The sequence below is a fragment of the Pagrus pagrus genome (assembly GCF_965226575.1).
Source record: "Pagrus pagrus genome assembly, chromosome: 5".
Taxonomy (NCBI): Eukaryota; Metazoa; Chordata; class Actinopteri; order Spariformes; family Sparidae; genus Pagrus; species Pagrus pagrus.
Genome location: NC_140189.1, coordinates 27,463,092 through 27,490,111, shown reverse-complemented (window position 1 = coordinate 27,490,111; position 27,020 = coordinate 27,463,092). Strand labels below are relative to the sequence as shown.

Here is a 27,020-nt window from a genome sequence, read left to right as displayed (position 1 = left end):
AGTGAGAGGCCCCTCAGCCCCCCACTCATTCTCTCTCAATTGCATATTTTTAAAATATGTGTGTAACCCCAGAGTTGAAATGAAACCCACCATGCTATTCACACAATTAAATGAAAGATTCACTCATGGCAGTAGCAGCACAACCTCTCAGCAGTGTGCACATCTGTGTACTGTGTTGTGTACTCACTGTTTCTGCCACGCAGGCACACTGAAGTCAACCAACCGCTGCTGATGGGCGGGACCAGCCCGAGCAGTCTGCTGGTAGCCACGTAGCTAGCTATCAACGTTAGCCGTGTAGGTGAGTGCTCATATGCTCGTTATTCACTTCGTAATCTAAACATTATCCTTTAGACAACTCGTGTGGCCATTTGAAATGCTACTTATGAGTATGTTGTTATCGCCTGTGCGGCTCCACGGTGTTTTAGTTGGAAAAATGTGGTGTTATTAACTTAGCTCGCCTAGCTAGGTAGCTAGCTTCAACTGGGAGCAACAGTGGTCACCGTTAGTCAAGTTTACATGTAGGTTAGCAAGGTAGCTAGCAAGGTATTAGCGTGTAAGCGTTTCAAGCCAGTCGCTCACTGATATTAAGTGTAATTTAATGCTACCAGTGTTAGCTGTAGCATAACATCACAGTGATAAGTTCAGCTTTCAGACACAGGTGAATTAGCTTAACTTAGCGTTGAACAAGCTGAAATGTAAGTTAGCTAACGTGTGATTGTTTTTTTATTTTAAGCTAACGTCAGCGAACGTCACAATGGACTTGCCACATCATGGGTACCGAGCAAGTGAGTGAACGTGTGAATCACCGTGTTACCATCAGTTATTAGTTGTTGTGCAAAATGTTCGCAAAATATCCACCCATAGTGTCTACTTCCTTTTTTCTAACTAGAGCAAGACACAGGGCTAAACATACCTGTCACATGACTGCTGAGAGGTACTAGTTCACATAAATAAAAATAATGCACTCTAATATACCAGTAAATAAATCTACCCTCACTTATTTATTGCCTTTTAAGAATTGAACCTATTAAAAAAGGCACAAATGCATCAGAAAGTATCTTGTTACAAATTACAAATACTTTTTTATTGTTGTTATTGTAGCGAATTGAAGAAAAATATTTTTTTTTTTACAGAAGCTCAGCAAAACAGTATTAATTAAGTAGCTCCTGATATTAAATTAGTCTTTCTCCCTTGCTTAGAGATGGTTGGAGTGTCTTAAGTAATTGGAAGTAAAAGGTGGATTTCAGTCTGTGTTTATATTAGATATTGTTGACAAACAATATTATTACATGTTCAGATACCATGTGTTTACTCTGTTGCGTCTGTGTTGTTCAGCAGCTAAACCGAGAGCCCGTGCGGCTCCCCCCACAGCCGACTCTGTCCTGTTCGATGACACCAGCTCTGGAGCAGCGCCGGCCATGAACAGTCAAGCCTACTACACTCCTGGCTACAACATGGGAGCACCCACAAATGACATGCAGGGAGGCCCGGGGGTGAACAACCTGTTTACTGACCCGATGGCCAATGCTGCAATGATGTACGGCTCCTCGTTAGCCAACCAGGGAAAGGACATGGTAAACAAAGAGGTGAGGAGAAGCAGGATATTCCTCCAGTGATGATGAATGATACTGACGGGCTGTCAACCCAGTCACCTACTATGAATAAGGTCATGCTCCAGATGTGTCTTGAGTGATTCAATCACAAGTTGACAGTTGTAAATACAGGTTGTATTGTGTCTACACAGCTACAGACAGAGGCTTAATGTGTAATGGAAGGATCCAATCAGGAGTGCAGTCAACTCAAATACATTAAAAACTACGCTCCGATCCTCTTAAAGTCCCATCCAGAGCCTTTTCACAACTGAAACTTTGATGTGAAAGGGTTGTCAGGTTTTCAGTCAAGCAAATTATTCTTCCTGATCCATCTTCTTGGACATTTATAAAACTAATGTTGCTCTACTGGATTGGTAACATTGATACAGGTGTTTCAAAGTACGTAGACTGGGTGTCGAGCCAAAATGATGCACAGCCCTGAGGGCAGGCAACGCCTTCTTTAGAAATGACTATGACTCAGCTGTGTTTTATTGGCTTTGGCAGACTGTCGGCCCTCATCTGTTGACGTTAATGTGTGCGTTTCCTTTGCCTTTCAGATCAGCAGGTTCATGTCAATGAACAAGCTGAAATACTTCTTTGCCGTCGACACCAGATATGTATTGAAGAAACTTATGATCCTCCTGTTCCCGTACACACATCAGGTAATCAGCCGTGCATCCCATCAGGCTTTGTCCTGCATCAACGTACGGCACGACACAAAACATTTAATAGTCTGAAGGCTGCCTGATAGTGAAACTAGTATCACTATTTCAACCACGCAAACAAGATAATCAGCCACTTAATCACTTCTCCAGCTTTACTTATGACCATCATAATGCTGTGATTGCCCGTGTGGATATGAAAACACATCGAGCTCAGTAAATTCTCACACTCTTATTCAGATTATGAATAAAGACGCCGCTCCAAACGTTCTGTGCCCTGATAATGTTCAAACTACACAAAGTGCAAACTCTCCTCACCAGACCAGGCTCACAGAGTATTCACTGATTGACCTTAAATGTTCTGCAACTTGCTGCTTCATATGACACGACCATCACAGTTAATGTTCCTCATAGATGGGGTTTGTCTTACTGTCAGTAAATACTATGAATATAACAAAATCAACACTTGACCCTTCTCACAAGTATTTTTCTATAGTCGATCCCTGATATAACACTTCCCCTCTGCCATAGACCTCCTCTGTTCTCATAAACTGGGTGACATGTTTTCCCTTATTACCATTAACATGGACACTGTAGTTTATTTTGAGTTAATCCACACAAACATTAACCTGCTGATTCTGCAAATCCACCACATCCACAGCCGAATTAGTCGGAACGAACTGGTTTTTCCTGTTTGAGTGAAGGCCTTTAGAAAACCAAGTCCCTTTTTTTTCTTTGGAAATTGAAGACTGCTTCTCAGGAATTGGTGGTGATTCTTTTCACGCGAGTTTCCAGTTTGCACCTGGAAGTGATCGGGATAATTCCCACAGCTCCTTTATCAGCAGGTCAAACTGAACTTGCTCTTGTTTTGTTTTCAATTTTTCGCAACAGAAACAGAAAGAATAATAAACGCATCCGATTCAGTGTGCAAGGTTTCTGCTTGTGACGTTTTTCATGAGATGAGAGAAAAACACAGAAAAATTTTACTTGGTGTGCAGAGGCCTTGATGTTTGCTAAACAACGCAGTGCTCTGACTTTTTGGAAATTACTCAGGGTTTTTAAGGTCATTTCTTAAAGTTTATGCTTTCAGTTTGAACTAATGGGTCTGAGTACCACCGACAGGGTACAGAAGTCAGAAAGTAGTGAGAGATTTTCACTTTCTTATTGTGATCGTCTAAACCCGACTCAATCAACTGGTGGCCTCTGAGCCGAGTGCGTCCCTTTCTTCATTCCAGTTTTAACCCAGGTTGTTTGAGCAGAGAGAAATTACAAAAATCAAGCCGACACTCCTTCTTAGACTGAAAAGGTCGTGTTATGTTCCTACACTTTTGTGAAAAAACTAATGAACAAAGTGAAAATAAGAAGTGCATTGTTTTAACGTTCCAAGCTGTACAGGTCAGACGGGGACTGTAAGTGTTTGGCCCCTTGGCACTTCACTCCTCTCTGTAGTTGTATATAACACTGGAGACTCTGCAGGATGATTCATGATGCGTTTATGTGAACTTGGTAGGATTGGGAAGTTCGGTACCATCGGGACACTCCGCTGCCTCCAAGACAGGATGTGAATGCACCTGATCTTTACATACCAAGTACGTTTCCTAAGATAATAATCAAAAAACAGCATTTCTGGATCCTGTGTCATCTCTTATGTGTGCTTTTTTTTTTTTTTCTTGAAGCGATGGCTTTCATTACCTACATTTTACTTGCTGGAATGGCCCTCGGTATTCAAAAGAGGTGAGTAATTCTTCCTTATCAAATTTGTTTTATGACTCACTGAAAATAAATTCCTATCAAAAGCTGAATGAGTGTGTGTGTGTTATCTTTGTGCGAAGGTTCAGCCCAGAGGTTCTTGGACTGTGTGCCAGCACTGCCCTCGTGTGGGTCATCATCGAGGTCTTGGTGATGTTGTTGAGTTTGTACCTGCTGACGGTGCACAGCGACCTCTCAACCTTCGATCTCATCGCCTACAGTGGATACAAATATGTTGGGTAAATGTCATGTTAGACTTAAAATGTGTATTAATTCAGTGTGATGGTTAGATTTAGACCAAAGCTGTTTAGTATTAATTCTATATATTTTATGCTTCTTCTCCTCTAGGATGATCTTCACAATGTTGTGTGGCTTACTGTTTGGCAATGATGGTTATTATGTGGCCCTCGCCTGGTCCTCTTGTGCCCTTATGTTCTTCATTGTAAGTATTTCAGCCCTTATTGACATCGTCCACTGTGTTTATAACATTTATGTTGTGTATGAACAAGATTGTGTGCTCGCATAATGGATTTCTCAGTACATCACGAGAATAATACTGTGCCCATTAATAAGATAATCTTTTGAATTTCCTCTCCGGAGCAGTAAAGTGTGTCTTCAGTGTGGTATATTTTAGAAAAGGTGCTGATTGCCGATGTAATTATAATTAATTACACCCCGTAAGTAGGTCAGATACATACATATTTAGTTTCAGTTTTCTTTCCATTTCAGTGGTGTTTCTCCCTGTGCGGTCAAAAAGAGAATAATAACAAACAGACAGAATAAACAAAGAAAAGGGGCCAGCTAATAAATATACATATGATAAGGAGTGTAAACCTTTACAGTGCTGTCTTTAAAGTGGCCACAGACAACAACCCTCCCCGCCCTCCAGTGTTTCCAAGTCTTATTGTTGGCACCGCTGTTGGAAAGAAAACTGGACCGTGTCTGTTTTTCCTCAGACTCACAAATCACACCAACACAGGACTGAATGTAACTTTATTCAAACATTTAGTCTAGAAAAGATGTGAAAGCAGGCAAACGTGGTGCCAGGCTGCCAACCTGACTGGATCACAAATGAACCTTACTTTTCCTGGGAGTTGTCGTTCCTGGACAAGAACCAATACTCCCCCAGTGCTCCAAGCTCTCAGTCCAGGCAGAGTAAGCTAATGGGATCACTAGCTGCACAGCTACCTGAGCTAACTGGCTAATGGCAGCTACTGTTAACAGCAGTTAGTGGTTACTCTGTTGATACGCTGCCCCCTAGTTGTTTGGAGTATGAGTACGTCAGGTGGCCAATTCTTACATAATCCACATAAGTGTGCTTATTTTGTTACCTTTAGACAGAACAAGGCTAGCGTTTCTTGTTTAAGCTAAGCTAACCAGCTGTTTGCTCTAGCGTCATATTTAGTGAATGTGCCTATTTCCTAAAATATTGAATTTGTCTGCTGTGTAACTTGTATGCTATTAGTGTTAGCCTGAATTGCAGGTTTTATAATGTTTCCGTCTTTGCAGGTTCGATCTCTGAAAATGAAGATCCTCACCTCTCTCTCCTCGGACTCCATGGGAACTGGATCAAGTGCCAAGCCTCACCTCCGCCTTTATATAACTGTGGCGACTGCACTCTTTCAGCCAATCATTATATACTGGTTAACCTCTCACTTGATCAGGTGACCATGAGGCATTTAATAACCTGAAGTCCAAGTGTATTGGACCCAAATATGTGGTTGTCGAGTGTTTGTACACCTGCCTTTATATGCTCTTTTGTCAGTAAACTCAAAACATATGTAAGCAGTGTTGAAATGCAGCGTGTTGAGCTTGTCAGATGGACATGTTCGTAATGCAACGGTTTCAGTGATTTAACCACAAAGTGTGGCACAGAAAACGTCTCACCATGAGTGTACAGTAACAATGACAAATGCTTATTTTTGGCCACCTAACTTTGAAAACAAGGGCTTTCATTGTGGCTTTTGTTTAATCACAAAGTTTCCTTTTTATATAATGTTCCCAGACGTGTTTTCCTTCATTCACACCACACAGTACAAAACCACACAGACTGAAACACTCGGTACACACACGATATGAGTGCCACGTGTCTGGTATGGTAATATTTCTGCATTATCTCCCCTTCCCTTGTGAATCCTGGATTTTATTTATCTACATTTGACAAAGCATGACAATGTTTGGATTTTTTGTAGAAAAAAAATAAATATATTTAGCTTTGTGCATTCAACTTCAACAGTTTGTGGGACTTTTTGAGACTCTTGTTCTATGCAGAGAGCTAGTTCTTGTAAGTAATCTGCAAAGTAACTAGTAACTAAAGTTATCAAATAAATGTGACACGTGTATATACGCACCAATAACAAATTTTTAGTAGTGTATTTGCCTCCAAACTGTAGCATGTATAGAAAAACAGGAAATGGAAATCCTCAAGTGCAACAACCTAGAAATTGTAGTATTTTCCATCACTGCATGTAAATATATGAATGTTTTGTCTTGTACTTTTGATATTCAAGTAAGTTTAGTTGGTTTAGTTTAGTTTATTATGGGTCACTTTCACTTTTACCAAAGTAATATTTCAACATGACATCTTTATTTTTACTACCCACCACTTTACTACTATTACTACTTGGTTACTTAATACTTACTGAGGTATTTCACTCTTGATTGTTGTTGTTGTTGTTGTTGTTGTTATTGTTGTCGTCCTGCCCCTCTGTCTGAGCACTGTTTCTCTGCTGGCTGGTATGAGACTGTACACTGGGCTCGGGAGCGCGCCCGCGAGCGTGCACACTGCAGAGCGTCCTTTTGGTTTCCATGGAGACCTCGGACGGCAACAGAACACGGAGGGAGAGGTGTCCGACCCGATTCTGACTTCTGAACACCAGAATCTCACTTTTTAACTCTTCAGCGACGTGTTTTTGGACGTCGAAGGAGCTCCGAACCGAGCCAGAAGCACCGTTTGATAATCCGGTGAGTGAATAGTTGACACTGGGCTTTTAAAAGGCTAGCTAACAGCACCGAGTGTTACCTGTGAGGAGAAAAAGGCGGCTTTCTGGACTAAATGAAACTTTATATTGTTCCGCCATTTGCCCTCTGGACTGTGTTGTAGAGCCATGTGGCATCACATACACACTGACAGAGCGGTATAACTTAGATTAAACACACAATAAGTGTTTAATTAGGCTGCTTTATTGCTTTTAATCGAGTCGATGCCAGCGTACCTTCACCACAATGACTTTCTATGAGACGTGCACCTGTCTGCCGGACACGCTTTGTGTTCATTAGCTAAAACATGGTCCTGTTAGTGTACAGTACACATACTGGACTTTGTACGTTTAGGGGATGTTCATCAGAGGGGAACGGGTAGCTAACATTTAACTGAATCAACCAAACATTTTTCTTTTAGTCTTTTAGTTTAGTCTTTGTAGTTTAAATGGACCTGGAGTAGTTAACCTGCTTGTTTTATTTTGGAAAGGTAGTATTTACATTTTATTTACTATTCTTTCAAAAATAAGGGTTAGAGACAATAAAACATACTTACAGTGTGACCTTATGTCACTATTGTTATTGTTCATGTACTGGAGCAGCTAACGTGCATGTTTGAATTATTGGTTTTATTTTGAAAGGTATGTTAGTTTTTAAAGTTGGTTTACTATTCCTTCAAAATAAAATGGATAGAAAAAACAAAAATACTTACAGTGTGGCGTTTTGTCACTATTGTTATTGTTAATGTACTGGAGTAGTTGACCTGCAAGTTTGAATTATTGATTTTATTTTGAAAGGAAGGCTTATTTTTAAAGATTGGTTTGCTATTCCTTCAGAATAAAAGAGAAATAATGTAACTATTGTTTTTTCCATCTAGTAGAGAATGTCTTATAGAAGACATTTTGTATTTCTGTCCATCCTGGATGAGGATTATTTCCTCAGGTTGTTTTATGCTTTACAGATTGTAAACCCCTTTGAGTGAGGCAGATGTGATTTTGGGCTATATAGATGTTTTTATCTTAATTTGACGTTTGTATAAACAGACAAGTCATTAGGAAACACATTTTTATTTTACAATGGCAACCTGGCAAAAGGCAAAGTCTCTTGAGGGAAGGGGAGTAGGGGGCTAAAAATAAAACATGAAAGGTTAAAAAAGCAACAGTACACATCCACAAATTATAACACAGACACTACTTACATACAAGTACACGACACAGGCATAGTGATATACAATCTAGCACACAAGCAACAGGCACATAGCAAGGGCATGAATACTTCAACAATACAAACAAGCAGTATGACAAACAAGCAAAGCAAAACAGTAGCAGAAAAAGTGAGTGAGTTATTACACCTGTATGTATCATTAATTTCTATGCATGAATGTCCAGATCAGATACAATATTTGAAATAAAACTGACTTGTTCACTTTTAATCCTGACTCACATTTATCAGTCATTACAGCTGTAACTTTGATTGATTTCTGTCATATCTTTCAGGCGTCACACAGCTGAATGATCCTGGAAGTTTCTTCCTGGGAGAGAGATGGAGAGTAGCTCTCACACACTGCCACCCTCGTCACCATGTCCTTCCCCTTTTGGAGGGTCCCTGCCTTTCTCCTCCTCGCCACAGCAGACCTGCTCACTCCCACTTTCCCCTACTTCATTCCCCCCGTCCCCTGCTTCACTCTCTCCAGCCACAGCAGAGTCTGTTCACTCTTCCTCCCCTCTGTCACACTGCACAGCCTCTCAGTGCCTCGAAGGACAAAACATACAGCACCTCAGCCTGGCAAACATATCTGACCAGGATGACCTGACCTGCCTCAACTGGCTGCATCAGCGGGGCAACCTGCTGCCACTGCAGCCCCTTCCCAAAATGACACAGCTGCCTCAGCAACCTACCCATCCTCTTCCTCCTGCCCTGTCCAAACCACCGTACTCCTTCAGCAGCCTGATTTTCATGGCAATAGAAGATTCACCTGACAAGAGGCTTCCGGTGAAAGATATCTACGAATGGATTGTGAACAATTTCCCTTACTACAGGACAGCCACTGGAGGCTGGAGGAACTCTGTCAGACACAACCTGTCCCTGAGCAAGAGCTTCCGCCGCCTTCAGAGGGACAAGAGCCAGGTGGGGGCATGACTCACGTCTACCACATTAACAGCAACCAGGTCATGTAGTGAGTAAAGAGACTGTGATAATTTATAGGACATGCTGAAATGTCCTTGGGCAGCACATCTGGAGTCTCCAGATGTGCCGCTCTGTAGTCAATTAAACAACCCTCCAGGGAAATTGTTATAATGTACTCTGCATGTGTTGCACTTGTTATGTGGTCTAATGTGTCAGAGTTGGTTAAGTCTGAATGCTTCAAGTAGCTTTGTGTGTTTGTTTCAGTCCGTAGGGAAGGGATCGCTGTGGTGTGTGTGTCCAGAGTATCGGCCGGCACTCCTCGAGGTGCTGAAGAAGACCCACAGTTATCACAGCACCAACAGCAACCTGATCAACAAGCCTGCACTGTGAGTACAATCACACAGTTTATGTTTGTGCAACAGGGCCACAACAAATAATGAATTTAAATTTTTTTTAATATTCATCTTTAACTCTAGAAATTCCAGAGTCTTACTGACTATTATATACATACTAAAAGCGCAAAGTGTAACGACCTGGAGAAAAATAGTTTGTCGTCAAACACTGATGCTTTGAGTTAGTGTCAGTCCTGTGGATGATGAGACTCAACAATGAGTCATCTTCCTCCAGAAAGTTGCATTTTTGTCATTTCAAATGATAAGAAGTGAAGCTTCAGAACAAGTAAATGTTTGGTTTACTGTATTTACTCGATTCAAATTAATACATAAAACATGAATGTTGCGCAAAATTTACTATGATGTCAATATATAGACCCCTCAGCACCCCCCACTGTGACTGACTTCCTGCGTCAGAGGAAGACACCTGGTTGTATTAATAAGTAGGCAGGTTTTGTTACTGATTAATCTGGTAGAACGAATGCCGGATCTCAAGTCCTGATGGTGAGAGGGGAAACAAATATCAGCAAGGGAACAGACTTTGACACAACACCGATGCTGTCCATCGGGTGAATACCCATCTGTTCACTGTTGTTTCTATCACTCTCCCTCATTGGGATTCTGTTTCTTTTGCAGTGAAGAGTTTCCACAGTTATTCCAGTTGTTCCACCGTTACCTGGGGACAGCGACTGGGTAAAACAATGCCTCTTCCTGTTTTGGTTGAGCGATAGCAGACGGGTTTTCTTTGTGCTGTTATTCAACCTTAATTTTTCCAGGAAAAATTGAGCCCAGTTGCAGACTGAATAGCATCGTGAGAGCGAGGTTAATAGTGTCATTTATCTACAGCTATTACTTTGTGCAATTTATATTAATGAAGAATGATAAATTGGAGCAAAAAAAAAGTTCTTTGATTAATTGAAAGAATTAGCTGCTTTTCACTGTGTTTTAAATCAATGTAAATTGAATATCATTGGATTCATCATACAATATTTTCTTTTTCTATAGATAAATAATCATTAGTTGCAGCCTGACAAAATATTACTTGAGTAAGAATTTGTGGGTATTCATGTGTTGAGTGGGTTTGTTTTGCTGTTAAAACAGTCGCTATTTTGGTCTGGGTTGCCTCCTAACCAGAGCAGTACGACCTAATTTGTCTGTAGTGGGCCAGGTGTGTCTGAATAATTTAACATTTCAATGCTGCTCTCTTACTGAGGTATATTTTTAACAAACGACAGACACTGTATTTATGTCATTGTCTATTTTTCCTATGTTGTCTGCAGGTTGGAGGAAGCTGAATTCGGGGTGCCTGCAGTGTGTGACTCTTTTGAAATCTCAGGTTAGTGATGACGATGAGGAGACTCACAGCAGGCTCATGTCGCTTAATTAGCACAAGAACTCGCATAATTGTCATTTTATGAGTTTGTTTCAGTCTACAATATTTTACCGACACCGGAGTAACAGCTCTCTGTGACACTTTTATTACCTGCAGCTTTTATGCCGCTCTGCAGTTTTCTCAGCATGCAGCATTGTTCCTGTGTTTGTGTCCTGTTGTCATGGCAACAGCTTTCTATTACCTTGGTAGCCCAGCAATAGCCTAGCTTCGTCCCCTTTATGTGCCCTCGTTTTTTTTTTCCCGAGCCTATGTGCTATATGGACCTCTGTACGCTGAACAATCTGACAAGTGGCTGTTCAGCCGGCCTGTATGAAAACAAGTTATTAATATTAATGTCTCACTTTCCGCTTCAACCCTCTGATGTGTCATTTCCTGCGTTTATTGTTTCTTCCTCCTGCAGATCCTCTTTCTCACACCCTCCTCCTCTCTACGTCCTCACCCCAAACCTTGACCCATGGCAACCCCACTTTCTCCGAAAACCCACCGTGCCCTTTGACCCCAGATCACGAGGAGCTCGTCACCATGGAGTCGATTGATTACCAGCAGGAGGAGGTCTGTGAGGAGATGGAGAAGGACCCCCTGTCAGACAGCGGGTACATCGAGTTACACTATTACCAGTCTCACGAGTACCTGGTGCTGCCGGGTGACACCGAGCTGGACCTGGAGACTGTGGAGATCCTTCAGCTCGATGCCGAGGCCCAGGAGGCTGCTGGGTCACTGCTGGACCTCGCAGGTGGTGGATATTAATGTTATATCACGTTTAACAATAACAGCTGATGCAATGCTTCAGTCCAACTTCAACAAATCAACATTATGAGGATTTATGTTGAAAGTCTTAAATGATAATGGATGGAGTGATGATGTTTTTAAGATTGGCTGCTTCTTCCTGAGATGTTGACACTGCCCTATGGCTCGTTTATGTTTTGTAGTTAGGTAAAAATATATATAATCAACTCTTTTGATGGACTAACAAGGTTATGGATCATATTGCTTCACATGTATTCAGGCACTTTCAATGCAGAGGGCGAATTTAGCATCAATCAATGACAACCTGGACAAACATTTGAGAGTGTCTTTGATGATAAAAAATAAGGACAAAATTATACTTTAAAGTATTACAAGAGGATACGATACAATACAATACATTTTAAGGTTTTCCACTGTGATTTTTTAACACATTAAGTTCATTCTCAGGGGTGGAAGGAGTGATTCCAACTCAACTAGAAAGTATGTTTCTTCATTAAGATGTTTCCCGAGTTAAAGTCAGTTTTATAGTGTTAAAACCTGCATATAACGAAGAAAAATAAGGCCAGTGCTGCGCTGGGTCAGGAGTACAGATGGACTGATGATGTAAAATATCAGGAGCTCTTCGCGGATAGGGAGTAAAGAAAGAATGAAGGAACATTGTATTAACTTGTGGATAGAAGTTACAAGTTACAAAAATAGCTCAATACGCTGCTCAATATCTGCACTATTACCATTTCAATATAATATGTGTTACCAGTCAACTCTTCAAAGTGGTGACCATCTCTTCTTTATAAGGTTTTCATAGTAGTTACTCAATGAGGAAAAAGCAGCATTTAAAACAAACTTAATTCAAATATTGTGGCCCCTGACACTATTACTGCTGTCTTTCTAAAAGTAGTTGAGTATAATACTTCATTAAGATTATTTAATTTATTATGTAGTTGTGATTGTAGATTGAGCTCATAAAGTAAGAAAGCACTTCTCAATTACAGAAAAAGTACTTCCAATTTTATGTCTAATTCATTTTTTACACACATTCTTCAGAGTTGATTTGATGTACATGTTGTCATGTCGCTGAATCCTTGGACGTCTTTGAATTTCTGTGAATTTGAAAACCCAGATATGATCTTGTAAGCTAAGCTATACGCTGTTTCAATCAGGAAAGGTTTTAATACTGAGTTGAAATGTAAGATGAACTCACTGCCATTTAAACCACTTTGCATTTCAGGGTACTCTGAGATTTCTGTTTGTAAATTATATGTATTTTTGAAAGTTTTAGATTTTGTAATCTAACAAATAAAATCTGTCATGCAGTTCTGGTGATCTTATCTTGGCTGTTTTTATGTTCAGACAGTATATCAGTTTTGTTTTGGTATCATTAGTTTATTGCCATAGAAACAGTGAAAGCATGTAACTAAGTAATAAATACAATTTTGAGTTACGTGTACTTTAATCGAGTATGTCCATTTCTGCTATTTTATACTTCCACTCCACTACAATTTGTTATTGTTATTTATTATTTGGATATTCTTACAACACTGTATGAAAACTAAGACATTTATAGTATTTGTGAGTATTCTCATCATCTGTGGAGGATTGTTGTGGTTCATAATACCTTTAGAGGGCGACTGAACCTATTACAGTCTGCTATCTTCTCAAGCAAAAACCTGTTGCTAGGCAACATTATTTATTTATTTTTTATTTTTGTATCCGTGGAGGTTCTTTATTCATGATTTGTTTACACGCAAAACAACTTCTGCTTTACATAGCTCATCCTGAAGTTCCGTGTTCGTAACTTTACGTATGAAAACTACATTCCCCGTAGGTGTGAGCGAAGGGTTGGACGTCGGGTAACGTAGTTCGTAGTCAGACAGACGTACAAGCAGGAACTCGCGCCAGAACTACATTTCCCACACGGCGGTGCGCGCGCTGAGGACAAGCCGGAAGTGTGCGAGTTTTTCGTGGTGGAAAAAAGTTCTCATAGTTGTTTTCGTGCCAGTGTAAATAGTCACGTTTCTGCACCCTCTGAAGATTGTTGAAGCCGTTTGAAGACATCAAAGGTAACACTACGCCTCGACACAGACGCTAAAACGAGGAGATACGTTATTTGCAAGCCGTTAAAAGATTGACGCAACGTTATTTTTAACTCTTGTTTTCCGTGACAGCTAACAACAGATACGCGTTAACAGTTAGCAGTTAGCCGTTTGTTTGAGTACATGCAGATATACAAGCTATTAACAACAGCCGTTGGCGAGTAGGATGGTAGCCTGTTGGTAGTTATGGGATGTAGTTCGCAGTTAGGCTTCTTGAAAACATTTAGGTTAACGTTGCTATCTGTTTAGCTTAGCTGTCACGTTGCTGGTACAAGTAGTGCCAACGTAGCCAACATCGCTGTCAGCGTTAAGTGGCAGTTGCTAACATCGGTGCTGTGGGCTACAATTTAGTTCATCTCGTGCGGCCACGTTCGTGCTCATAACAAAACCTAGGTACGTTTGAAAGTATGGTTTGGTCTGATGGCTGCAGATGTTTTAAATGTTTGTATTGCACTCGTTCAGCACATTCACCGTCCAGAAATGCCTGGCATGCTGCTACTGACTGCCACACCTTTCTGAGGTGTTGCTCAGTTTTTGGTGAAAATGGAGAGCGAGAGCTTTGGTGATTGCGTTCACACAGACGAGCTGTCATGATGAGAACACATGCCTGTGTTACTCATCATGGGAAAGGCCATCCTCTTCAGAAGGGCGACAACAATGAAGTCCATTGAAGCAGCTGACATGAACAGCATGCAAAATCTACTGGCTAGAGGCAAAGCAGCATGACACCCATAAGAGCACCCCAGAGGTCATCTTTACACAGAGCTGAATATTGTTTAGAAAGATCAGTGCATGTTGGATTACACAGTAGGCACAAGGGAAATGGTATTTACTGAGTCAACATCTTCCTGTGTGGTTATCAGCCAAATCTCAAATCTGAGATGGTCTGTTAATGGCTCAGCAGAGTGATCTCTAAGAAATTCGCACTAAAGGCCAACAGATAATGTCTATTGTTATTATTGATTAATGCACTGATTCTTTTTCCATTATGATTTCTAATCTGGTGATGGGCAGGAAAGGAAACATTTCATGTGCTACAGTTGTTGAGAATAATATTCATCCATTAGTGCATTCATTAATATTTACGTTGTGAATTGTCCATTACAAGTAACACGAGCCTAAACAATATCTTAGCATTGCTTGTGGCCAGCCAACACACACACACACACACACCGCAGAAAAAGTTATCATAAAAGCAAGTAACCTGAATTACAGAAAAAGTACAAGCACCTCTTCACATGTGTGAAACTTTAACCAGCAAATGTGATTTGATTGATGATTGTGTGTTTTAAATATTAATACGTAAAACTACTAAGCGATTATCAAATGTCTTATAGTCACCCTGTCAGTGGAAAGACCATTAACAGTAAGGATTTTATTACCTATAAAACAAAAAACGTGCTCCATATAATAGCATCCAGCGTTTTACTGAACATAGGAGCTCTATTAAGAGAGATGATGTAGGGGTAGACCGATTAGTGGAGCTGATATACAACATTTTTCTGATTATGAGTGTTTTTTGTGTCCAACTGCCCATAAAATACATTGATTTTAAGAAATGTGCTACTTTGGCACAAGGTTGACCGCCACAAGTTTCTGGAGTTTTGATCTCTTTACACCTTTTCTCGTCTCCATGCACCTTGAAAGTAGTTGAGGTGGTGCCATAAACACCCACTCTATCAAAATTTAAATCAAATACATTTCTGTTGTAGACTAATGTTATTTTTAGGGGAATAACTGTGTTGAGTCAATTAGTCAATTGACAGAAAAGTAATCAGCAACTATATTTGTAATCAATTAATCGTTTTAAGTCATTCATCAAGAAAAATGTTAAAGACTTTACTTTTTAATTTAATGTGTTTCACAGGTCACCTTGTACATCTTTCACTTTTTGTGACGAAATAAAGACGACTCAGTTAACAGTGAATGAACAGATAAATCAATAATAACGACTGACAAACTAATATCTGCCTTGTGTTTTTGTCTGTGCTCCTCACAGGGACCAGTGGCTCTTAAGAATGGGGAGTGAACCAGGCCCAGTTCAGATCGTCACAGTGTGTAAGGAGGATCACTCCTTCGCTTTGGACACGGAGGCGTTGGGTCGGATTCTGTTGGCTCCTGAGGTCCGAGACAAACATGTGGTCGTGCTGTCAGTGGCCGGAGCCTTCAGGAAGGGAAAGAGCTTCCTGCTGGATTTCATGCTCCGCTACATGTACAGAAAGGTGAGTCACACTGTAACATGATTTATTAGTGTCAGCGATTACATCAAACTCCTCATATCTGTCTACAGCACTCATACGCCAAGTTCACATACCTGAGGGGGACATATTTCATGCCGAAATCCTGCCATGTTAACTGATGGGTGTGTAATAGCAGGGACGTCACACTTCTGAGTCATTCCTCTGCATGAGTGAAAGGTGTGATGAAATTCGTCTTCAGTTGGAATCTTACCTGTATGCAGGCGTTCCACATTATCTCCCCTCCCTGCTGCAACATGTGAACTGACAGGTTCACTTAAAGGGGATCATTGAGAATTTAGTCATTTAAGGAGTGGAGTCCTTGTGAATGCCTTTTCTGTTGTAAACCAACCTAATGCTTGGCAATGCATTTGCTGAGCTCATTGATAAATCTCATTGATTTCGGTCACTCTTTTACTTTTGCTGTAGTGCCGCCATCAGGCCAAATGTTTGCTACCATTTTCTGTCCTGTCGTGTACCCAGTGCAGTCAAAAGAAAGGCTAACTGTGAAGATAATTATGACCTGACTGAGGTCGACATTTCACTTTGTACTTTTTTTGTGCTGTAAATTATGTAGAGCAGCTGGAGTTTCTAGTAATGTTTCAGGGTAAAATGTCTGCTGCTGCTGCTCTGTTCTTCAGGTTAATTAGACGTACATGATGAGGCATGTTTCAGTTTTTTAATAAGCTAGAAGGTTTTGATACAGAGTTTCACGGAGACATCCAATCCTGCCCCTGATTTGTATCTCTGCAGGGTGATATAAACTGGCTGGGTCAGGACGATGAGCCGCTGACTGGATTTTCTTGGAGAGGAGGTTCAGAACCAGAAACGACAGGCATCCAGCTGTGGAGCGAAGTTTTCCCCGTCCAAAAGAGCGATGGAACGGAGGTATGTGCACCGTGGATGAACATTAGAGTTGAATGATTGAAGAAATATACCTTTATCCCTGATGATGTGATGCATGATCCACAATCTGACTTGTAATTTACTCAGTGTTTTATACATTCATGCAGATAGTTTCATATGTGACGGGATTTTTTAACTGCTTCCATTTTAATTTGTTTGTAATTTGAAGGATATATTCAGTTTAAAGAACAGCTTTTGAAATTGAAGTATTCTTTCTCGTAACAATTCGTCAGTGTTCATGTCCTGTGTGTTGTCTCTGTGCTCCTGTAGGTGGCGGTAGTGTTGATGGACACTCAGGGAGCCTTTGATTACCAGTCCACTGTGAAGGACTGTGCCACCATCTTTGCCCTCAGCACCATGACCAGCTCAATACAGGTGACTGATCTCCTCTGATGTCACTGATTCAATCATCTCTCTTTATATTTATCATACGGTGTGCTCACATTGTTCTCTTTTGTAGATCTACAATCTGTCTCAGAACATACAAGAGGACGATCTGCAGCAGCTACAGGTCTGTTTATTTGAGCGTGACAACCTGCTTTGATTTGGTTGGTGAAGATATGTTTGAGGAAGGAAGACTGTATGAGTTGGTCTTCACTGATATTTGAGGTCTTACACTGCTAGATGAGTTGCTCTGCAGATTTTTGCATCTCAGTATTAATTTTGCATCACGGCTGCCTCCCCCTCACAGCTGTTCACAGAGTACGGTCGTCTTGCCATGGATGAGATCTTTCAGAAGCCCTTTCAGGTGAGAGAAACAATCGATGCATTGTTGCTGAAGTTAGACATGTGTCTGAAGTTTTGGTTCCCTGTTTGATATGTTTAATAAAACTGTTTCTTTTCCTCCCACAGTCTTTGATGTTCCTCGTCAGGGACTGGAGCTTTCCCTATGAATACACCTACGGGTTTAAAGGAGGCAATGAGTTCCTGGATAAACGCTTACAGGTACCGCTGCTGTCTTACTGATTCAGCAGAATATAAATAACACACTTAGTTGATTCTTAAATTCTGAGTTTGGGATTTCTCCTGACTACTGTCTTTATTCTTAAAGGTTAACGAGTCCCAGCATGAGGAGCTGCAAACAGTGAGGGATCACATCCATTCATGCTTCACCAAAATTTCCTGCTTCCTGTTACCTCACCCTGGGTTGAAGGTTGCCACCCACCCTTCTTTTGACGGAAAACTAAAAGGTAAGATCTCTGTTTTCCATACTGGTGTACTTAGTTTAAGGTTGCTAATGAACAGAACGGCTAGTATTTTAAGTGCTGCCCTGAGTGTTGATGTATTTGTTTTGTCAGATGTGGCCCCAGAGTTCAGAGAGCAGCTGGAGAGCCTGATACCTAAACTGCTGCACCCGGATCGTCTGGCTGAGAAAGAAATAAATGGAAACAAAGTTACTTGCCGGGGCCTGCTTGAGTTTTTCAAGGTAACACCTTCTCCTAATGAGTTTTTCTTGCTAAAACTGAACCAGTTTCTCATTCCTAATGTTGTAATTATTGTCTTACCAGGCTTACATCAAGATTTACCAGGGTGAAGACCTGCCACAACCAAAGACGATGCTCATGGTATGTGTTGGCTGTAAGGTTTACATGCAACATTCACTGCCACTAGATGTCGCTCTAGAGCTACACCATCTCAGCCCGAAAACAAAGGGTGGTGTCTGCCGCACCTCACCCCAAACCAGTAACAGCTGCTATATTGTTCTCCTCCGAGCCACCAGACTCCATTGAGAAAAACAGTAATTTTATCTTGCAGGTGATCATAAAACACCTCATTCGATCTTCACAGAAACAAAGTAAAACTCATCAAAACTGTCACGGTTAGTCTTTCCACCATTCCAACAATCACCAACTCTGGTTTGGAGAAAATAATTCCCTTAAATCACCACACATGTGAAAATATTCTGGTCCTGAACGGCACATTAGTAACGTATTTAGCTCGATAAGGAGCTCTTTTATTGATCTGCTGAATGACAAGTAGTATAATTATTAGCTCACTAGCTATCCTGCTACTGTGCTAGCTACATAAGGCATCACATAAAATATGCTTTATGTAGCTAAACTTTAATGGTTTCAATAGAAATGTGAATGTCTTCAGCTTAACTGTTCAAACTGCACGCCATTTTACAATGCTGTGTGGGAGGCCACTCTGTTAGTCTCTTTGGGGAGCACTGACAGTTTCACTGAGAGGGACTCGTGCTCTGGTACCACCAAAACTAGAATAGAAATATATATGCGTTATGCGCATGAGTTTGCCCTTTCTGTTTTTGTCTTGTGTGTCACGTTCATCAACATGAATGTGCAGGATAGAACAGTACAAAGCAGCAGATCATAAACCGCATCAGACTACATCCAGAAGATGCACATGGGTGTTGTGTTTCCATTACAGCCAATCAGACCTGGAGCTGATAAACACCTGTGACTACCTCGGAGTCATTTGACGTGGGAGTGAATGCCGGCGCACATCCACATTATAGACAAAAGGCAGATGTTAGTGGGTTTTTATTCCAGTGTGAAAGTGACGTGCACATGCAGCCGGGCTGGCTACCACAACAATTGACAAAGAAGCTCAGATTACACCCACACACAGGGTCTGAGACATCATGTGTTCAGGACACCATTACTCCATTGTGTCTTTATATAGCAAATAGTAGGTTGCTGTTCAAAATGTCATCTATAGAACCGTTGAACAAAAATTCAAGCAAACCAGTATTTTTCCTGTCATCTAGGGGATAACTTTGACTTGTTCACATATGTCTGTTTGTCTCACCAGGCTACAGCAGAGGCCAACAACCTGGCAGCTGTGGCAACAGCCAAAGATCAGTATTATAAGAACATGGAGAAGGTGAGCTCACCTACATGTGAAAGATCAAAACATTATACACAGAGAAAGGATAGGTAACTCTCTTTCTTATGTCTCTTTTCTCTGTTTTCATTGTTAAGGTGTGTGGTGGAGACTTGCCCTATGTGTCTCCTGAGTCTCTGGAGGAAAAGCATCACTTCAACTTCCGGGAGGCTCTTCACGCCTTCTCCTCGACCAAGAAGATGGGCGGACAAGAGTTTTGTGACCGTTACCAAGAACAGCTGGAGAAGGAGCTGGGGGATATGTGGCAGTCATTTGCCAAACACAATGAGGTTAAGAGACTATTCCATAAACATGATTTAACCTTTATGCTTTATTTTTAAAGAAATTATTTGTTTACATTAAAATAAAAATCTTTTCTTTACATTTATTATCATTTATTAGACCAAACAAAGTTGTTTCGACTTTAAATTATTTTGATTGTGGTATATTATTAATGCTGTGCTCTAAAACATCTGTATTTCTCTTTGCTGTTAAAAGTCCAAAAATCTCTTCAGCGCCTTCCGGACACCTGCAGTGCTGTTTGTCCTCGTGTGCTTCCTCTACGTGCTGTCAGGTGTGTTGCTCTTCGTCGGCCTGTCCACCTTCGCCCTGGCGTGTGACTGTACTATGGGTGTGGTCATGATGTCCATGCTGATGTGGGCCTTCATCCGCTACTCGGGTCGGTACCGGACTGTAGGAGTAACCATCGACCAGGCTGCAGGTGTCGTCCTGGAGCAGGTGAGAATAATGGGTCCGGTGTATTGCTTTCAGGGGTTTTAGTTGGACCACTATACCTTTTGTCTGATGCATGCGCCCATAAAAGCCACTAGAGGGAGCAATTGATGTGTGTAAGAACAAAATGGCATCTCGCAAACCAGAGACATCAGTAATGGAGCTTTTGACTCACGCTGCCATAAAGAACATGAACAGGCTCCAGTAAAGTCATGTACTGTGTGATGATCAAAAACTGGTTAGGAGCAAAATAACGGTTTGTATATGCCTTTATTTAAAAAAAACAAAATTAATTTTTAATTTGTACACCAGCTGGCGCCTTGTTTTGGTGTTATTTCACCAGCTGAGGGAGTGTTTGGTGGTCCGTAGGGGTAAAGTTTAAAAACAAGCAGGCTGAGATCTTCCTTGATTTAGGTGAAGTCATGTCTGACCTTTTCAGAGTAGCAAAGAATTTGTTGTCATCAGAGAGAGGCCGATGGTCATGTGGCTTTTTGTAATCAAATGTAAAACATGTGGCTTGCTAGGCAGCTGCTGTGTCCACAATTAAATCACTTAAGTGGTGTCTTTGTGCTCGAACAACCTCTTTAAAGGCTTAAAAGGCAATCAATTTAGCAGTTTTCGGTAACAGATGATGAGCATTCAGTGCTTTAAAATCCTTAATCCTGTTTTTATAATCTTCCATACTTATAGAAATCAAGTAATCAAGTTTAAGGTGTCTCTGTAACTCACACCAGGATGAAGTTATTTCGCCAAAGACAGTGCGAGTTTGAGGAATGACATGGATATTTAAATTTATTACAGATAATGTGAAAGTTATCTCATTTTTGGTCTACCAGTTGTACTCACTAAGAATAGTGTTTGCAGGTCTTGGTGAGTTCTCTGTAGATGGAGAAGACCGCAAGTTTGAATATAAAAAGAACATCTGAGGGTGTGGAGTGAAAAAAGGAAGTGGCTTTACCCAACCTCTCCTGCTCGCTTCTCTCTGCTTGGGGCTACGTTAACGTCTGGTCGCGTAATATGTCCGCATCTCCGATCAAACCCTCAGCATGCGAGTTGCGTTGTAAGTGATGTAGGCCCCACGTTTGACAAGTTAGAGGAGTTGGTCTCTTCAATGGCTGATGATATGTGGCTTTCAGACAGTCTCTCCTGGAGGAACCTGCACTCAGTTATTTGAACTAAAAGTAAAAGGAGTTGTGAAAACGGAGCTAGTGACATTCAGTTTGTAATGCAGCAAGTGCAAGGGCTTACTTAAGTGGGCCATAGGTGCATTCACCATCGTGTTGCTTCATTCGGCAATAGATAATGACTTAACAGACATTTATTTAAATTAAAATCCTCCAGACTATTACTTTAATTCATTTATCTCTTGTTACATGATAAATGTTTGTATTTTTCCTCTCATTCCTCTTCCTATAAAACATTTTTGATGGCTCATTTTGAACTTGTTACATCATTTTATCCAATCAATGTAATCAATGTCAATGTAATCCAGGGCGACATATGACATGTGAAACTGCAAGGGACTTTTGTGTAGCAAGCAGAACACCTAAGTCGGAGGCCTGTTTAGGATTAAAGATAAATTTAACCTGTGAAAACCGTCTAACTTGTTCATTTAACCCTCCTCCTCCTCCTCCTGGTCTGACACCACAGGTGAAGGGAGGTGTGTGTGGTGGCCAACTGTCCTCCGCAGCGTCATATCTCTCAACAGCTCCATATAAGTCATTCTTAAGTTGCAGAGCCACGGCCACTCAGAGCGACCCAATCATATGTTAAAGATTTGATTTACATCCTTCCAGTAACTAAACCAGGAAATGCGTCACATTTCAGAAGCTGAAGACGCTCTAACTTCTGTCTCCACTGTGACTTGGATCTGTTCAACTGTAATCATTTTTTGAAATCAATATGTAGAGCTTTATTGTAATAAAACAGTTAAAGATTAGCTGGATCCAGCGTCAACACAGCACAAATAGAAAAGGAAACCAACAAAAGCGAGAGTCTAACATCCCTACTAACAGCCCACGGGGTATTTAGAGTTCACGCTCAAGTTCACTGTGCTGCTTACTTAGACAAAACCAGAAGTGGTTTGAATGTATCGAACACTTCCTGGAAGATTTATAAATACGACAGAGGAGCCTGCACGTTGTCAGTGCGTTAGCCACCGCTTTAAAAAAAAAAAAAAAAAAACGGAAGTCAGCAGATGTTGCAAGAAACACATGATGATACAGTACGCAGTCAAGTGAAATGTCTTCTCTTTTCTCTCTGTTTTCAGGCCACCGTGGCGTTGAACAAGACGAGAGGTGCGAGCGCTGTTGACCAGAAGAAATCCAGTTAGAGGACCTCTGAACCCTCATAATCTTGATGCAATGCAACCAGCACACAACACAAGCACACATTCAAGCACTAAAGCCTTATCATGCCACCCACTAGAACAAACATGCAGCTAAACACATTGGCACAAGGTTAGAAATATGATGCCAACACACCAGCATCTTTATTATGCACGTTACTCTGCCTGCTAAAGTCCAGGCTCATATAAAGGTGACTGGAGTGAAACCATCACACTCCCTCTTATCGATACATTATGTCTTAAATTGACACTGCCGGTATTTTACAAGTTTACAATTGGTCTGAATAGACGAATCGATGTTTACCTTAAAACTTCTAAAACACTTAAATGTTCTAGTTCAGCTGAGTGCGTCTCGCTCAGCTGTACATTGTTCAGACAGGGGTAGTCAGGGTGCTTTTCAAACAGCTTCTGCAGTATATCTTTAAATAATTACCTATTTTGAAAAGCTGGCTTTAAAGCTCATGCATTTATACATCTTTGTGGCTATATTTTTTTTTACTTTGTGGCCTTAAAAACATTCCATTGTGTTTGTCGATTTGCTTCATATTTGATATAAAGTAGCTTTTCTAGACTGGTGAGCTGTCACTACTCTGAAAAGAAAAGAGGATACGCACTTTCTATACAGCACAGTAGGTTTTAGTAGCTGCACGTAACGAGAATCTCAAGTGCTTTGCAGTTTATTCCTTGATGGAAATGTGTTACACTTTGTATATTTTGATACTGCATACTAGACTCTTCCAGTGAAAATATATATAGGAACTCATGATGTGCAAAACTTTCCAACTCCAAAGATAAGATGTTCTCGGATACTCAAAGGTGTTAAATTGCCAAAATAACAAAACAAGCGACCAGTCAGCCAAAGAGTTAGCTTTAAATATTTGAAATATACTTTGACCTTGTACTATTATCATTTCAAACCTCAGTAAATATAAGCTGAAGTGTCATCTGCGATATAAACAGGAGAGCTTTATTCCTTCAAAATTTTGGAAATCAATGTCTACAATTACATAATTCAGACAAAAACTGTTAAATATACGTGAAACCAATAACAAGCAGGATGTTTAAATAGACCAGAAAAGCATACAGGTTTCTGCTGCTTATTAATTGTTTTTTCAGAGATTGCAGCACTTGAAGAGATTCTGATCAAATGTGGTGGTTGTCAAAAATCCTTGAAGGGTAAACATTCAAGAGAGTTTACAGGTCTTGGAGAGTACTTCTGCACATGTGGGGAAAAAAGTAGTACAAAGCCTTTTGTTGCTCCAGAGGAAGCTGCATGGATTCTGATAGGTTGCCTTGATTAAGGTCACTCAGTGGCTAAGTTGCATTGTGGGTAATGTAGACGTCAGGTTTTGAAAAGCAGCCCGCTGGTCCTTCATTGCAGTCTCATAACACTGTTGACTAACTCATTGCGGACAGTCGATGGAAATCGATACAGCAGAACCAGAGACGTCATCTTTTTTATTCAACTCATTCTTCTTTCTTTTCAAAGCCTGATGCCTACATTACCCACAATGCAACCGAGTGACATCACCGGAGACAGTTCAGATTACATGCAGCTTCTTCTGGAGCCACAAAAGGCTTTATACGTCTTTTTTCACACATGCAGTAGTACTCCACAAGACCTGTAAACACACTTGAATGTGCTACATTGGCGGAGTTACCCTTTAATGTGTAGTCATGTTGGTATGTTTGCACCTCAGAAACGATCTCCTGACGTAATGCCTTTAGGGACCACTTGTAGCCTGTGTTATCAGCTCCACTGTGTGAAAACACCGTGACATTTCACTGTGATGCAATTTATAAGTTAACATGGTGATCTGGCTGCAGCCAAATGCGATATTTTAACTATTTCACAGTTAAGTATTCGCATAAGAAAACTTTTACTCTTTGGTAAAATAATCCCTATACATGGCTATCAATAAAAACTATTGCATGTTTGGGTCAGAGCTTTGCTTCAAATGACTTCATGTAACGTTTGCATAACATACTGCATAATGAAACCAGATTACATTAAAGGAAAGAGTTTAAGCTGACTTGGTTCTTACATCCTCACTTGCTTTCAATCATTTAACCAATCGGATGTGTCTTTCAAAAATAAGTCATAGAGGAATATAAAAAGGTGTACTACACAGTGGATTTATTAGGGTTTAGTTTCCCTCTGTTGGGCCAAGCAGGGCTTCTCAGGCCAACTCAGAATGAATCAGGCATTGGATTAGAGGACTGATTATTTGCAACCATGCCCTACATCTCGAAATATGATCAAACGCAGATTCTTTTGGGAAACATTGGGATTGGAGAGGAGGGATGGTAACAATTCAGTGTCATAAAATAGGACTTTTCAATGTCACAAGACTGTATGACCTGAGAGGACAAGTAGGAACCTGTAGTCTGTTGATTTTGCATTGTGCACTTCAAATAAACCAGGTAAATAAATGCAGATTGGAGACACTAAACGCTGGTTAACGGTGCTTTAATCTCACAGTGATTACATCAGACTGTAGGTACAAGTCATCAGATCACAGGGCCAGAGAAGAATAGTGGAAATATGTTGGATGAGAGACTCGATCCATGAGTTTTGACCATCTTTTTGCACATTCCATGTCTGTCTCTTTCCACAAGAGGAGGAAACTCTGAGATGTTTTACAAGCTCTTTTGCACTTCCCCTCCTCTTTGGTGCTTTTTGCACACAGCTCATTCCAAAAGTGAATAAATGCATGCAATATTGTAGTAGCGGCTAATGTAATCATCTCCTGCAGGGCTATGGTGGTCTTGACTTGAGAAATGCGGTTTTGTAAAGAATAAACGGAGCTTGAAACTGTTGATGCGCCTCTCTGATCTTTTCTTTCAACTGTTCTTTATCTAAAAAGATCCTACAGGGATGAAACCTTGTCAGGTCGATCCCTTACATTTCCATTTCATGTAATTGTGCACATTTTCTGTCACAGGTTGCATTTGAATATTTCACTCAGAATAGACAAAATCAGATTAGATTAAATTTAACTGTCATTGCACAGAGTACCTGTAACAAAGTAGTAAATACTGATTATGATAAACATTAATTATTGTACAAAATGAACAATAAACGGTTACTAAATATCTATCTAGCTAGCTGTCATTTAAGCCAAGTAATTTCATTTTTAGTACCTTTTCTGTCTCTAGTTGGCGGCCATGTTGCTGTTGGTGACGTGTTTAATTCACAAACGTGTGATTCATTACAATTCAAATAGGAAAATTATTTTTATTTATTTTCCCCTGAGAACAGCTTGTTTATTCAGTTATGGAAAAAATATATATTTCTGAGTTTTTTGAGTACTATTACCTCATTAATATTGTAAATAATAAAATTCTGAGTTTGAATTTCTTCTCCAAAACTACATAGCGTCCCTTTAATGTAATGATATGTAGGCTACAGTGTGAGCAAATGTATATCCAGTGATCTACTATGTGCAATACAAACGTTTAACCATAATATAACATGTAATAATATATAGTATTTACTGTAGGGTGAGTGAAACCACTTTTTGTGATGTGCTGTATTGACAAAAACCTAGTGCGTAATGTGAAAACATTGTCAACTAAGGTCATCTGAAGACACAACTGGCGACATATGAGTTCATGTGTATTTGATAGAATTGTTTTATTGGCTGTTACACCGCATAATGAATGTGGGTCATATTTTACTGGTGTGTTTACAACTTTTCCTTTAACCCGCATGTCCCACAACAAGGAAGGCAGCAGTGCCACAGCATGAATGAACCTCAGCTGTGACATTGTAGCGTGTAGCATCATTTTTAATCTCCGGAGAAATGTGTGTATTCATCCCCGTGCTTGTTGTGTCATCGTCGTCCGTCCCTCATCTTCCGCCTCTCATCCTCGCACTGACTCTCTCTCTCTCTCTCTTTGTGTGTGCGCGCGCGTGTGTGTGTGTGTGTGTGTGTGTGTGTCTCCCCTTCACGAGATGCCGTGTACAAAAATCTGCTACAACGAGTTTCGTGTCCCTTGTTTCCTTATATGGCGATCAGCGTCGCGGCCCCGCCCCTCCTCATTGCTGTGAGCGAGGCGCGTGCACTAACCGCCGCCGCTCTGTTCGCTTCCATATTTGGAAGTGAGTCCAACCAAAATCGCGCGGAGGGGAGGGGAGGGGGGAGAGCGAGGAGGGGAGAGGGGAGAGGAGGGGAGGAGGAGAGGGGAGGAGGGATGGCGGAGAGTCTACTTCCATC

General features: G+C 40.7%; 3 protein-coding genes across 9 annotated transcripts; all 3 read left to right on the top strand.

The window, feature by feature from the left end:
- Positions 1-206: 206 nt before the first annotated feature.
- yif1a (Yip1 interacting factor homolog A) lies at positions 207-6,236 on the top strand. Of its 4 annotated transcripts, none has more exons than XM_084352317.1 (9): positions 207-298; positions 734-785; positions 1,339-1,586; positions 2,150-2,254; positions 3,765-3,843; positions 3,931-3,988; positions 4,087-4,242; positions 4,352-4,445; positions 5,513-6,236. In XM_084352317.1, exons 2-9 carry the CDS (start codon positions 755-757, stop codon positions 5,669-5,671), a joined length of 930 nt encoding a protein of 309 aa, XP_084208443.1. In that variant the 5' UTR covers positions 207-298; positions 734-754; the 3' UTR covers positions 5,672-6,236. The 4 variants fall into 4 exon arrangements, with proteins under 4 accessions (XP_084208443.1, XP_084208440.1, XP_084208441.1 ...); XM_084352314.1 differs by having other exon boundaries at positions 1,336-1,586; XM_084352315.1 differs by having other exon boundaries at positions 247-294; positions 1,336-1,586.
- A 560-nt stretch (positions 6,237-6,796) lies between these two features.
- LOC311257099 (uncharacterized protein) lies at positions 6,797-12,969 on the top strand. Of its 2 annotated transcripts, XM_084352555.1 has the most exons (6): positions 6,797-6,967; positions 8,479-9,109; positions 9,374-9,495; positions 10,138-10,194; positions 10,782-10,837; positions 11,295-12,969. In XM_084352555.1, exons 2-6 carry the CDS (start codon positions 8,525-8,527, stop codon positions 11,639-11,641), a joined length of 1,167 nt encoding a protein of 388 aa, XP_084208681.1. In that variant the 5' UTR covers positions 6,797-6,967; positions 8,479-8,524; the 3' UTR covers positions 11,642-12,969. The 2 variants fall into 2 exon arrangements, with proteins under 2 accessions (XP_084208681.1, XP_084208682.1); XM_084352556.1 differs by lacking the exon at positions 10,138-10,194.
- On the top strand, positions 11,563-25,620 carry LOC311257098 (atlastin-3-like). 3 transcript variants are annotated; one of them, XM_084352554.1, is made up of 14 exons: positions 11,563-11,627; positions 15,734-15,956; positions 16,725-16,859; positions 17,148-17,252; positions 17,338-17,388; positions 17,569-17,625; positions 17,730-17,822; positions 17,929-18,067; positions 18,176-18,303; positions 18,386-18,442; positions 19,650-19,721; positions 19,820-20,011; positions 20,220-20,459; positions 22,723-25,620. In XM_084352554.1, exons 2-14 carry the CDS (start codon positions 15,753-15,755, stop codon positions 22,783-22,785), a joined length of 1,536 nt encoding a protein of 511 aa, XP_084208680.1. In that variant the 5' UTR covers positions 11,563-11,627; positions 15,734-15,752; the 3' UTR covers positions 22,786-25,620. The 3 variants fall into 3 exon arrangements, with proteins under 3 accessions (XP_084208680.1, XP_084208678.1, XP_084208679.1); XM_084352552.1 differs by lacking the exon at positions 11,563-11,627 and adding an exon at positions 13,551-13,701; XM_084352553.1 differs by lacking the exon at positions 11,563-11,627 and adding an exon at positions 14,007-14,127.
- Positions 25,621-27,020: the final 1,400 nt, after the last annotated feature.

Excerpts from the sequence above, each read along its gene's own strand:
- yif1a (XM_084352314.1), top strand. The coding sequence starts at position 755 with ATGGACTTGCCACATCATGGGTACCGAGCAA. Across the intron at positions 1,587-2,149 it reads AGGACATGGTAAACAAAGAG|ATCAGCAGGTTCATGTCAAT; the intron begins GTGAGGAGAAGC and ends TTTGCCTTTCAG. Across the intron at positions 3,844-3,930 it reads ACCTGATCTTTACATACCAA|CGATGGCTTTCATTACCTAC; the intron begins GTACGTTTCCTA and ends TTTTTCTTGAAG.
- LOC311257099 (XM_084352555.1), top strand. The coding sequence starts at position 8,525 with ATGGAGAGTAGCTCTCACACACTGCCACCCTCGTCACCATGTCCTTCC. Across the intron at positions 9,496-10,137 it reads CTGATCAACAAGCCTGCACT|TGAAGAGTTTCCACAGTTAT; the intron begins GTGAGTACAATC and ends TTTCTTTTGCAG. Across the intron at positions 10,195-10,781 it reads TACCTGGGGACAGCGACTGG|GTTGGAGGAAGCTGAATTCG; the intron begins GTAAAACAATGC and ends TGTTGTCTGCAG.
- LOC311257098 (XM_084352554.1), top strand. The coding sequence starts at position 15,753 with ATGGGGAGTGAACCAGGCCCAGTTCAGATCGTCACAGTGTGTAAGGAG. Across the intron at positions 15,957-16,724 it reads TCCGCTACATGTACAGAAAG|GGTGATATAAACTGGCTGGG; the intron begins GTGAGTCACACT and ends GTATCTCTGCAG. Across the intron at positions 18,304-18,385 it reads GCCTGCTTGAGTTTTTCAAG|GCTTACATCAAGATTTACCA; the intron begins GTAACACCTTCT and ends TTGTCTTACCAG.